The 13,964-nt window shown below is 38.3% G+C and overlaps 1 protein-coding gene across 1 annotated transcript in view; it reads right to left on the bottom strand.

Moving 5' to 3' along the window:
- Positions 1-13,714, bottom strand: part of SEC62 (SEC62 homolog, preprotein translocation factor) — a 30,106-nt gene extending 16,392 nt beyond the window's left edge. The window contains exons 1-3 of the mRNA XM_003256435.4: positions 13,627-13,714; positions 4,870-4,978; positions 3,542-3,647 (exon numbers count right to left, since the gene is read on the bottom strand). Of these exons, the coding sequence (XP_003256483.1) occupies positions 3,542-3,647; positions 4,870-4,978; positions 13,627-13,662 (251 nt within the window). The 5' untranslated portion in view covers positions 13,663-13,714. The remainder of the gene's footprint in view (positions 1-3,541; positions 3,648-4,869; positions 4,979-13,626) is intronic.
- Between the last annotated feature and the right edge of the window lie 250 nt (positions 13,715-13,964).

The raw sequence follows: 13,964 nt of genomic DNA, 5'->3' as shown, positions 1-13,964 counted from the left end.
AGAAAAAAGCCTTTTCCCTGATGAGTAGATACTGAAGGCAATAGAACCAGCAGGATCATCTGCTTCTGTCAATTTTCCTGCACAGCTGCCCACCCCCATGAAAGAAAAGTAGATTATTAACTTTCAATCAAATTGTGTTGAAAATAATTTCACAATTAGGTTGAAAGGTGAGACTGACATTATTTAACATTTGTATAATAGCAGAGCCTCCGTTTGTTTGGCTTTAAATCCATGACACAGAACACATTACTAACACAAAGCTCTCTGACATTTTTACACAACTACTCATACTTTCCTATCTCGGTGTGTTCTATGCCCTTTGCTTGGAATGAATTTCCTTTCTTCTCTTGTTTGTTGGGTAATCACCTATTTATGTTTCAAAATTTACTTAAAACATTTTCTGTGTGATGTCATTCTTCATAGTTTCACCATCTCTCTCTTCCTTATTCAACACACTGCATTGTAATTAGTTATAAATCTTCCCTAACAGATCAGAGTATGTTCTGATGTAGGGACCAAGTCATAGTTATTATTGTATTCCTGGAGCCTAGAATATTTGTTGAGTAAGTGGTTTCAAAACAGCTTCTAAAATGTTTAAAAAATTACTTCTGTATTTTTTTCCTTCACCTCCATCTTTTTTTCAGATTTAACAAACATTTATTAAATGCCAGACATGTTGGGGACTTCCACCAATGTGGCAGAGGTGAATTTTTATGAAGTGCTCACACTGTGGTAATTGTTATGGAGTTACAATAAAGTATAAAACAGTCTTACAATTGTTTTCAGACTTAGCTGGCAGGAGATTTTTAAAAAACTAACACATATGTAGCAATTCTAAAATAGTTAAGGGCCAAACTGGAAGGTACTAACTTGATAAACTCAGTAGAACTTTAGATACAAAGGCTGATGAAGGCTGGAGGGCCTGGGGAAGAGTACATTCGGTAGAGGAAGGACTTGAGGGATTTGTTTGTGATTTTGAGAGGCAGGTGGGACAGAGGAAAGAGAACCTTTAGGGAAAGTGGCAAGTTATGATAGGAAAAAGACTAGAAGAAAAAATGAGTGTGGTATGTGCACAAGACTGAGGACGACATAACTGGATTGGGGGTCAGTGATACAAAGTCTTATGGAGACTTAACCTAGTATGTATGAGTTCATTCATGATATAGACCATAAAAAGGTACAGATCACATTAGAAAAGATTGTTTTATCATCCTACATTTTCCTATTTTGTTTTTCCTCAGATTCCCTCATGCCACTTAGCTGCCTCAGAAAAACTGACAGTATTGGAGGATGCCAAAAAAAGAAAAAAAGAAAGTGGACAAGAGACCCTTTGTGATTTTGTCTGCTATTGGGCAGCAACTCATGAGGACTGGCCAACAAGCTCTGGAGACCTTAAAGTTATGCTACTCTCATTTATTTTAGTGCAGAAAGGACTCAAACAATCTGACATCAGTGGGAAGAGCGTATACAATGAAAATCGAGTGTCTCTGGACACTCTCTGTACTCAGGTCTTTTGAGCTTTTCAAATAACGAGGTACCAAGGCTCCTAAAAAGCCAAAAAATGTGGATTCATACTGGCCGCTCTACTCAGAGATTTGGGCTTACAGATCTAATAGCTCCGTTAAATGCATTGTCATTTTGTTGGAGGAGACAGTATAGAGTGGTAGTTAAGAACACAGACTGTGGAGACAGGCTGCTAGATTTAGAACCCTAGATCTGCCACTTGCTAGCTGTGTAGCCTTAGATAAAGTACTTAAGTTCTCTGTGCCCCAGTTTCTGCATTTGTAGCATCTCTTAATTTTTACACGACATGTAAAAAATACATCAGTTTTGTGGCAGGTAAGGAAGTTTGTACTTTTTGGTTTGTTTTTAAGACAGAGTCTTGCTCTGTCACCCAGGCTGGAGTGCAGTAGTGCGATCTCGGCTCACCGCAACCTCCACCTCCCGGGTTGAAGCTATTTTCATGTCTCAGCCACCCAAGTTGCTGGGACTACAGGTGCATGCCACCATGCCTGGCTAATTTTTGTATTTTTAGTAGAGACAGGGTTTCGCTATGTTGGTCAGGCTGGTCTTGAACTCTTGGCCTCATGTGACACCCCTGCCTTGGCCTCCCAAAGTGTCAGGATTACAGGCGTGAACCACTGTGCCCAGCCGGGAAGTTTGTACTTTGGAGCTAATTCTATTCACCTTTTTATTTTTTCCCCACGAGCACAGATTCAAGTTGCCCTGGATATATGCTTGCTGGAGCTAATTCTAACTAGACAAGTTGCTACAAAAGACAAGCAAATATCAACTGCATGAGTGTTAGCTCATCCTTGTCTCAACAATGTCTCATTCTGTCGTCCAGGCTGGAGTGCAGTGGCGCAACCTCGGCTCACTGCAAGCTCCGCCTCCCGGGTTCACGCCATTCTCCTGCCTCAGCCTCCCGAGTAGCTGGGACCATAGGTGCCCGCCACCACGCCTGGCTAATTTTTTGTAATTTTAGTAGAGACAGGTTTTCACCGTGTTAACCAGAATGGTCTCGATCTCCTCACCTTGTGATCCACCTGCCTCGGCCTCCCAAAGTGCTGGGATTACGGGCATGAGCCACTGTGCCTGGCCGAAACCTACTGTTTCCAAAAGGTCTGTTAGTAACCTCTAGTCTTTGGCAACTAAGAATTTTAAGAAATATTCAACAATTCTTTAACTTGACAGCTTAAGAAACCAGGTTGTGAAATAGTGGTTTTTAAGAGGCTTCTTATGTGGCTGATACTTTAGGTGCCATTAAATAAAATATTAGTACACATAAAAAAATCTAAAATTCCCAAAGATAAGCTTTAGTGTTATGAAAACAAAATTTAGTTAACATATATTAAGAAAATGCTTAGTATTAAGTAAACCAAGAAAAAAAGAAAAGAAATGGAAAGAAAAACCAGCACACTTCCTTCCAAAAGGAAGGTGATTTTGTCTTTTAGGTAAACCACTCACCATCAAAAGTTTTTTCAGAACAGAAAAAGTATCTATTATGAAAAATATATGTATATTACTGAATTAGCTGTATTTCATCTTGAAATTCTCAGAAAAAGACAAGGTAGATGTTGCAGCTGCCTTGATTTTAGAAGAAATACTACATTAGCAAACACTGAACCAAACAGGAAAGGGTATGAGGCTTATGGCTCAGAGTGCAGGCACTAAAAAAATAGTGGTAACACAGCTAATAGGAATTCCTGCAAAAGTTTTGAAAAAAAGACTCCTCAACCAATTTGCTCTATAAAAGAAAGAACTTTCTTTTCTATGGTAGGCACTGGTATATGACTTTTGTTGCTGACCCTTCAGTAGGGCTCACAAATATACAAAATAGAACATAAATAAAAATTATATACAGTTAAAAGTATAATAGTCTAATACCAAACACATTTCCAGAGGTACCAAAGAAATCAGGTTACATGTGAAAACTATATTTATGTTGTAGTATCACTACATTTAATGATGTAAGGAGCTTCAGGACTATGAAGAAAATTTAAAATTATTACGTTATTCTTCACTAAGAAATAAAGAGTACCTGTTGCAGTAGTCAACCACAGACTCCCTGGTTGTAAATAAAGCTTCCTCTCCTTTCTTGGCCTTTGCCCACTTTGAATCCAAAAGACAGTCCACTGCTTTTGAAGCTAAAGAAGAAATTCATTAAGTTTAGTATACATGGGAATTTATGTCTATCTAAATAATATGTTATAAAGTGAAATTTCAACACTCTGGCAACAAAAAAGAAAACCAAACTCAACAGAAAATTAAATCTAACATGATCATGATTAATAGTTCCCCAAAACCTCAACTTGTGAACTATATTAAGTATCTTTTAAAAGTAATGTTGGGAAATAATGACATTCAGAAAGACCAACTAAAGCAAGATAAATTAATGGGGAAATATTCAAAAATTTAAAATATCTGTCTGTATGTAACTATCGCTCTTATTAATCACAAGCATATGTATATAAACAAAAATGTTCTCCACTCTCTGCAAGTAATAAAAATTCTCATCAAGTTTTACTCTAATACATTGAGGAAGAAGCTCTGTCAACAATCTACTGCTGTCACAAGAAACAGCTAAACATATTATATCTGAAGAGATTAGCACATCTACTTTTCAAAACTTGTAATGAATGTCAAATCATTAATAACAGTAAAGAAAAAGACGATAAAGGAATTTTCCTCTATACTGGCAATTTAGTTTTTTGTTTCTTCTAAGAGACAGGTTCTTGCTCTGTCACCCAGGCTGCAGTACAGTGGTGGGATCATAGTTAACTGCAGCCTCTAACTCCCGAGCTCAAGCCATCCTCTCACTTCAGAGGCGCATGCCATCATACTCATCTAATTTTTTTGTAGAGATGGGGTCTCATTGTGTTGCATAGGCTGGTCTCGAACTCCTGGCCTCAAGCAATCCTCCTGCCTTGGCTTCCCAAAGTGTTGGGACTACAGGTGTGAGCCACGACACCCAGCCGCAATTCACTTTTAATTGATAAGAAAGGCAAACTCAACCCCTACTTATAAGCGCTGGTGTTATAAATGACATCAGCTTATAATGACATTGTTTGGGAAAAAAAGCCAGCACTCTTAGTTCCAAGTACACATGCTATCTTAACAAAAGGTAGTATTTTAAAACACTGAAAATAAATCCTATTTTAAAAATTTTCCAACTACTGTTATTAGAAAACATCTTTTTATTATAGACATTTTCAATCATAAAAGAAAAGAACAGAATAATCAACTGCCATATGCCCATCACCAGAACAATCACATTTGGAAAGCACTTTTAAAACTTCTACATATCCCAAATGTAGGTTAACATCATAAGATATGTACACTAATATGATTTTACTGATATAATCCTACCAATAAAATAATCAACCCGGTGGCCCATCATATTGGTGGACTTTGTTGGACAGTTGAATCGAAGATACTTGGCCACAGCCTTCTCTTCTTTAGATGGTTCACCAACTTCCTGCAACATATGAATATTAATTTAGTATAATAATATACTTGAGAAATTCATGCGCTGAAGAATAATTTACAAATCTATTTTATGAATCTTTTCAAGTGGAGTACAGGCCTTGCTTTCAAGCTTTCTCTGGAGCAGACCTAATAATGTATTCAAAAGACAAAAATGGAGATTTAAAGAAACTACGTTTTTCAAATATAAGTTGATAGAGGCAAAGCCTGTCTGCTTCTTGGCTTCAACTATGAGGCATTTGAGTTGTTTTTTCCACAATGGTAACTACTTTGTACCACCAGTTCACTTTCATTCTTATACGGTCTTTTTATTTTTATTTTTATTTTTTTTGAGATGGAGTCTCACTCTCAGGCTAGAGTGAAGTGGTGCGATCTCAGCTCACTGCAACTTCTGCCTCCTGAGTTCAAGTAACTCTCCTGCCTCAGCCTCCCGAGTAGCTGGTATTACAGGTGCCTGCCACCATGCCCAGCTAATTTTTGTATTTTTAGTAGAGACAGGGTTTCGCCATGTTGGCCAGGGTGGTCTTGAACTCCTGACCTCAAGTGATCTACCGGCCTCGGCCTCCCAAAGTGCCAGGATTACAGGTGTGAGCCATCGTCACCGGCCTATAGTCTCTTTTTATAAGCCACAAAACAGTAATTAAAAAGATAAGATGTTGCTAATAGTGAGTATCCAAATGTCAAAGTAAGTAGAAACAAGTGTCATAAATAAATGTTAAAATAACAGCCAAAGATATGTAACCTGAACAATGGACAACAGATAGCAGGAGTTCTCAAATTAATCAATGACAGCTGCCCCCAATGTGTTAGCCATAAGAACTACTGACACAATGACCATTTGTATTCTCTTTCCTTTCCCCCCTGTGGCTGCAGATACCAGACACTCCTGGGACTGTCTTTCTCATCTTCTCCTCTCCAGGAAGGGTGAGGCAAAAATAAAAAATGCAAAAAGAGATACTACTATCTCATTTGAAGAGGTGATTAATGGAAGTGCACTGACAAAGAGTCGTTTTGGAAAGGCCATTTTCATCCTTCTCTTCTTTCTTCTTCTATATCTTTTCCCAAATTTTCTATTATTTTCTTCATTGTTTCTCATTCCCCATCTTCCCTTTATTCCCTTTCATTCTGAACTTCTTTGACAATTCCTCCTGTGAATTTATTTTCCCTACCCACGTACTGAAGAAAATGAAGACAGTCTATCTTTGTATACATCTTATGTATAAACTTTCAAAAGCTGTCTTATTGCTGTAAGCTATTGAAACAAATGCACTGTACTTAATTACTGTCTTTAATTACATGCTTAAGCACAATACACAGAACATTCAATATTTCCAGCAACATATAATCTAAATGTGAATGATTTCAGGAAGGTCTGCTTCTTTAAAGAATAAAATGCCAAATAATAGTAAAAAATAATCTGGCAAGAATCTAAGATGCTAAGAATTAATGCTAAAGATAGTTGTTTCAAGCAAAAAAAATCTAATGATGTAAAATAGAAAAAAGAATCTATCCAACTTATCTATGTCGGGTTTTTCCAAAGTTAAGTCTGAATTCAGTTATGTTTGAGGAAAATAAAGAACAATCAACCAACCTAGGTTTCAGCTTTAACTTTATCCCAGAAAGGAATAATTTGTTAGATGAAGTGGAAGTTTTTGTTTTGGTTACTGAGTCTCCTGGCAGGTACATCTCTCATTTCTTCCTTTGTATTTCCCAAGTCCTCTACTTCCAGTAGCCCAATTACCTGTGTAAGATCATACCAGTGTACAATTCCTACAGTCTGCAACTACCAGCTGTGGGCTATTTGTGGTAATAAAAATTAAGAGCCCAAATCACTCAACCCAAAAGAAGACTACTATAAAAACCAAGTATTTATGAAATTAAAACTTTCATATATGAAAATATGTATCACAAAAAGTAGAATGTTTTTTTTTTTTTGAGACGCAGTCTTGCTCGGTTGCCCAGGCTGGACTGCAATGGTGCTATCTCAGCTCACTGCAACCTCTACCTCCTGGGTTCCAGCAATTCTCGTGCTTCAGCCTCCCAAGTAGCTGGGATTACAGGCGTGAGCCACCACGCCCGGCCAAAAAGTAGAACCTTAAAAAATGGCAAATTCAAAATTTAACACTCCAAGTTCAGGAACAACTACAAGATTCATAATGATTTATTTGAGGCCTGACTACAAAATATACTTTCTGATATAATAAAAGGCAAAACTTCCTAATTAAAATTTTTGAAACCATGCTAAAATATATTAATATAAGTTGGTATCAGGTATATTAAATGATAGTATTTAATTATGTTTGTAAAATACACTACACTTTGCGGAGCCTCAATTAGTAAATAATAGTCTATATATCCATACATCTGAAAAAGTAATACTATAAAAGTTGAATACTATAAATGGTTTATAGAAACCAATTCTATTATATAATCACACCACACATGCTCAGTTTTTTCCTCATCTGATACATCTGTTGTCAACTTAAAATTGATCTAATTAAGTAACTTGTTACTGGGAGGTGCTTGATTAAAAATTGTGGGGGAGAAGTCTGAATAAACGTGACCTGTTCTTTCAGACTTACAGAGTACTTACGCTATCATCTTTGGATGCTACAGTTAACAGCAAAGATTTGTAAGGCATGATATGTACACTCTTGTTACATAACTATTAGAAGCAGTAATTATTACTTCCCAAAAAGAGGGGCAGAAAAAATATTTTTGAAATACACAGAGTAGGATGGGTTGGGTGGCCCATGCCTGTAATCCCAGTACTTTGGGAGGCTGAGGCAGGCAGACTGCTTGGCCCAGGAGACCAGGCTTGAGACCAGCCTGGGCAACATGGTAAAACTCCTTCTCTACAAAAAAAAAAAAAAGAAAGAAAGAAAAAGGTGGTGCACATGTGTAGTTCCAGCTACTCAGGAGGCTGAGGTAGGAAGACCATCTGAGCCCTGGTAAGTTGAAGCTGCAGTGAACCAAGATCATGCCACTGCACTCCAGCCTTGGCAACAAAGTGAAAGCACACAAAGTAGGAGTGAGATTATCAATGTGGATGGGAACACTGGAAGAGGAAGCTAAATTTTGAAAGATGAACAAGTTTTGGGTAAACTGACTGAAAAGCCATAAATATTGTGGCTGAGAATGACACAAAATTTGGCTCTAGTAGAGACAAGCTAGGAAGTATTGGAAGATTAAGTGTGTAAAAGTAGAATAAAGAGTCATCAAGGTAGGCAAGGAAATTTCTACTTTACCCTGTAAGCAGCAGAAAGACCACTAGTAGTTTCTGAATAGGACATAATTAGAAAAATGATTTAGACATGATTTTGGTGGCTGTGTGTAGGATGAACTGGAAAAAAATGCATAAGGCAGGGAAATGGATGGAAGACTACTGTAATATTCAAGTAAATTGTAGTGTGACACTGGACTATAAATGGGAAAGAAATTTAGATATTTGAAACATTTCAAATGTAGAACAGATAGAACTCAATGATAAAGGATAAATAAAATGGCTAGGTAAAGATGTCAGATTTCTAACTTTATCAACAGAAAGGAAATTTGGAAGGAAGGTAATTGTAGAGAATGACCATATCAAATTTAGGCATGATACAAATATACTCATACTAACACTCAGTTATACCATTCCTGAATACAGACATAAATATACTAATCTACTGGCTGCTGATAGAGACATCACATGTAAAACCTGATTAAATATTAGGATACATAAAAAAATTGAGAAGTTGATTACATATTATGCAATAGGGAATCTGATATGTATGCACAAAATTTAAAAATCTCATTCTAACAATTAATTTCAAGTTCACCAAACTCTTCTAAAACTGCACCCTGTCCTTCGTAAAGGCACTACCAAGAGGCAATGAAAGGAAGAGACCAGAAAACATGGACTTGGATAATCTCTCCCGAATAGACACAGAATTAACTTGTTTACTGATACTTTCTTAAAGTATTGCAATTTATTAACTTATAATAACTTATCCATATTGTAGACTGCCTTCAATGCAACAACATAATTTGTGCCATTGCTTGGGCGTTGAAGCCAGAAAGATAGATTGCTGTAGAAGAGTACCATGAGAGGCAGGGCTCAGTGGCTCATCCCTATAATCCCCACCACTTTGGGAGGCTGATGTGGATCACATGAGACCAGGAGTTTAAGACCAGCCTGGGTAACAATTTCTGATACTCCATCTCTACAAAAAAATTAAAAAAAATTAGCTAGGTGAGGTGGTGCACACCTGTAGTCCCAGCTAGTTGGGAGGTTGTGGCCAGAGGATCACTTGAGCCCAGGAGTTTGAGTCTCTAGTGAGCTATGATGCCATCACTGCATTCCAGCCTGGGCACCAGAGTGAGACCTTGTCTCTTTAAAACAAAACAAAACAAAACAAAACAAAACAAAACAAAAAAACAGTACCATGAGAACATGAACAGACAGTTGGGATTACAAGCACAAGCCACCACATCCAACATGCAAAGTCTTCATTTTCATTGTTCTCCTGATGCAGCATAAGAGGGTATAAAAGTTTTACCTTCTTTTTATTTATACATTGGACTACAGTACCTCCCCCTCTTTGTTCTCTTTTGATGTAAACAGAATGTTTTTATAATTTTCCTAGAAGACTTCTAACAAAGTGAAGGCCTTTTGGGAATAGTAGCACCTACTAATAAAGAGAAACCAACCTATCAATCTTCAAACAAATGGAGAGAACTTCTTAGTTCAATGAATGAACACAACTGTCTTACAATGAGGAAGCTAAGAGCCAATAAATTTAGGCTGGACTGCCTTTCCTTTCTTTGCACCCAACACCAATACACTGGATGCTGTAACTTAAAATCCAAAATTATTTAAATTGGAAGTTTGGTTAGAATACTCTTACAAAATTCTTTAATAAATACTGTTTTTTATTTTAGAATACACCAATACTCAAATACCATAACAAAATAGAGTTTGCCATTTCTAAGTTATTTTAGCCAATATTTAACCTTTTTGAGAAAAAAATCAAGAGTAAGTATGTAACGGGCACCAATCTTACAGAATTTGTGATACAGAGGAACTTTTAAAAATTACTACATCCAATAAAAATTAGCTTAGTTGATCTGTCAACCATGAACTGAGCAAAAAAGAAAAAGGCTTGGTTCAAGCAGTATAAAATATTTGTGAAAAATGCAAATAGTAGTTTAACAATAAAATCTGAAAGCTGGAGGGGACCTTAATCATTAGTAACACAATGTGCTACACAAATAACGCCGTACAAGAGTATCTAGACAACAGCAGTGCCTTTCTGTAACAGCTCCAACTCCCTTCTGTTGTATTCTTTCCTTGGCAATGGGTTTGCTAAACTGCAAAACCCTCCATTAAGCCTTTGGGGGGTAGTTTTCTGATTTAGGACTGGCTTCCTTTCTTTCTCTTCAGAAAATTCAGAGTCAGAAATCAGACCTGTCCTAAATTTTCTCTTTTCTTCCCTGTCCTGAAATTAAGCACATAAGCCCATGATACGTTCAGGTTTTATTGCTTGCCAGGAAGACAGATGGGTGCAACAAAAATAACTAATGGAGGGTTATAAAAGTTCTAAGAATTAGCCATTTAAATGTCTCAAAACTCAACTGGATATTTTACATATAAGCAGAATACTGAATGGGATGATTCTCTTTAGCAAGGACAAGTCATGTTAAGTCTTTACGTTGTATAATTCAATAATAAAGAAGTCAGGATTAACGTATTTCAAAGCAACTTATTTTTTTATTTATTGTGAGACAGAAAGAGTATTCAGTTGGGAATCAGAAGACCTGGTCTAAATCTGGTTTTACTATCTTGATTGACGATCCTGGATTAAGTCACAAAACCTCACTGGACCTCTGTTTATCTGAAAAATGAGGGTGTTGGGTGAGATCAGTCAGCTGTAGGATCACCACTGCGCTTTCATGTAAGACTGAATTTATGAAAAAGGCGGCTTCCAAACAAACCCTACTAGATCCTTTTAAACTCTAAAATTTCTTGATACCAGGATTGTAAATCAACTTCTAGTATGCAGCAGCACATTGTTAATCTATATGCAGTTACTGTATGAGTACATGTAGCTCACTTCTGGTTTTCAGTGACCAGTAATGTGAGTCCAAGAAGGAAATGTGACAACAGTCCTCTTGCTAGAAACTTCGATGGGACACGAGAATCTGAAATTATACTGAATTACACAGAAAAAGCAAATTAGCTACTTTTTTTTAACCCTGAACTTATTTGTTTGTATCAAACATTTCTCCCCAATGTGCAAACTATAATTAAAGATCACTGAATCTATTAAACATAAACATCTTTCTAAACATAAAACATCAAGCAACAAATGACAGAAACTCAGCTGGTATTACAGAACTTTGCCTAAAAATTCTACAACAGGATCTTTTTTGTAAGTTAAACTCTGAACTTTTCATTACATTTGATCTTTTTATCACAAGTGATGTATTATAGTTTCTGATTATCTGGAATGATAAAACTGAGGTACTTTCTAGGCTAGTATATTTTCATAAGTGTGTTAGGCTGCATGAAAGTAGTACTCTAAGATCTCTCACAAACATTTTATACAGCCATGCAGAAAATTTCAAGGACAGAAAAATAAATGTCACTTAATTTTGCGGTATGCTCAGTAGATTTTTAATAATCAATCCTCAAATAATAGAAAGTAAATAGCTATACTCTACATAACTCCCAACCTAATAGTTTATTTACTGAATAGAGGGTTGTTAATCTTTCTTCAGCATATCAAAGAGTAGTTAACAAAAAACAAAATAACAATCCAATCTAAATCCTTCATCCTGGGTAAGGAATAGAAGGGAGGGGTTACGTGCCAAACACTTTTAATAACTTTTAATAAATAAGTTGACTCACCTATTATTTTCACAGCAACCTTAAAGTTTTTCTTTTTTCTTTCTTTCTTTCTTTCTTTTTTTTTTTTTTTTGAGGTAAATATCCTTTCTTACCGATGCAGGCAGGGAGGTAAAAATTAACTTGCTCAAAGTTACTCAGCCAATAATTGGTGGAGGTGGGGTACAAACAGGCAGTCTGGCTCAAGATTTAGCTCTCTGCCACTGTCACATTACTCCACAGCCTCTGTTTAATATAAGATCACAACTAAAATAAGAGCAGCTATTCAAAAGGTGAATTATATAACCCTTACAACAATATTAAAGAGCAACTGGAATTGTAAAACAATGTGTATTGAAGGGCATAAAATTGTACTGTCAAGTGTAAATCTAAGGAGTTCTGTAAGTACAAATCTGACAGACAATTTCAATATACAATCTAATAAAATACTGTATACCCATGTCAGAGGAATAACACTAACTCTTGAAAGATTAAGAACAGTATAATTAGAAACTTCTACTGATCTTAAGACCTAGTCTGATCTGTCTGAACTTGAAATCTGCCTCTTTCTAAACTCCCTTCTGCACCCTGTTCGGAACTACTTTATTTCTGCCAAATTCCAAAATTCCAAATTTACTGATCATGTGTGTCTTTTTCACAGCACTTAAAAAGTTTACAGAAGAATTTTAACTTGCATAGCTCAAAACATCTGTAGTGTAGGCCAACAAATCGATAAACTTAAAAAAAAAGAAAGGATAAAATGGAAGAAAGAAAAAATCATTCTAAGCAATGCAATAGTAAGGAACAGAAAGGCAATGATGAGTGTAACAATTTATGATTATAGTAACAATTTACTACATGTGATCAATTTATGAGGGCTTATGAAGGTTTCTCAGCACATCAGCTGATGAGACGACTAATAAATATCCTGAGTCCAAGATGTTCTACATAATTAATCCTCTTGGCAAAGAACAAGAACAAGGGAAATAGCAAGGAAGAAATGCACAAATGACATGCATGTGGAATTAAGGAGGGATGTTATGTAGGTTACTACGAGGATGACACACTGGCGTGTGAAAGGTTTCTGGGCGCCACCAGCTCTTTGCAGCACCAACGAGGTTGTGGTTGTTTACACCACGTCGCCTGGAAAAAAGCCGGCAAGCTTCAAGTGGACTATTAAGTTAATAATACTGAAGGGAAAGAAGGGCAACGCAACTGAACATCTGGATGAGCAGATCGCTGCCTAGGCCCCAAGGCAGCTGACCAAGTCCAGATCATTCCCCCTTACGGTCTATGCGCACAAACAACCAGCTGCTTTAGGTGAGTCCGCCGCCTCCTGCTACCCCTATTACCGTGGCCTTAATTTCAGACCAGCTAAGGCCAGAGGATGGGGTGAAGGGAGGGGAGGAGCCCCGGGAAGGGTCAGCGTCTGCGCCCCAGAAGAGGCTGACCTTCCAGCTCAGGCCCGGGACAGCGCGACCACAGGAGCTCCGGGCCCACAGCCGCGCCTCCGCAGCCGGATTCTGAGCGCGGCGCCGCCTTCCTTCCCCTGCTGCTCCACCACCACCTCCGTCTCTGTCTCTGCTGTCGACAACACCGCCCCCCCTCAGGCCCCTCACAACGACGCAGCCTGCAGCCAGCTGCCTCGCGGCGGAACCCCACCCCACCCCACCCCACCTCGCCCTTGCTTTCGCTCGCCCTTTTAGGGGGCTTTCCCCGCCCCTTCCACTTTCCAGCGCCGAAGCCCCCTGCCCAGAGCTCGGCTTTGCTACCTGGATCCGCTTCTTGTGTCTCCTGCGTTCCGCCATGTTGGCCTCTCCGCCCGGTTCCCTCTGACGTGGAGCGAGGAGGGGGCGGTGGAAACCTCGCGAGAGCGCGCGCCGAGGCCCGTTATGTAATCCGCCGGCTGGCGACCGGGGAATGGGGAGGTCGGCCGCCTGGCGGGGCCTGCGGTCCTTACCGGTGCCTTCTCTCCCCTCTTCCCTCCACTCCTGTTGTGCGGGAACTGGAGAATCGTTAGGAGGTGGAGGAAGCAGAGAAGTGGATCAGAGAACAGGAGGGCTGGGAAGAGTCCTGGTTTCTCAAACCTGACTGAGCATCTGAATCACCT

Source organism: Nomascus leucogenys, chromosome 11 (assembly GCF_006542625.1).
Source record: "Nomascus leucogenys isolate Asia chromosome 11, Asia_NLE_v1, whole genome shotgun sequence".
Lineage (NCBI taxonomy): Eukaryota > Metazoa > Chordata > Mammalia > Primates > Hylobatidae > Nomascus > Nomascus leucogenys.
Note: the sequence above shows the minus strand (reverse complement) of the source record. Positions and strands in the feature narration are given on the sequence as shown.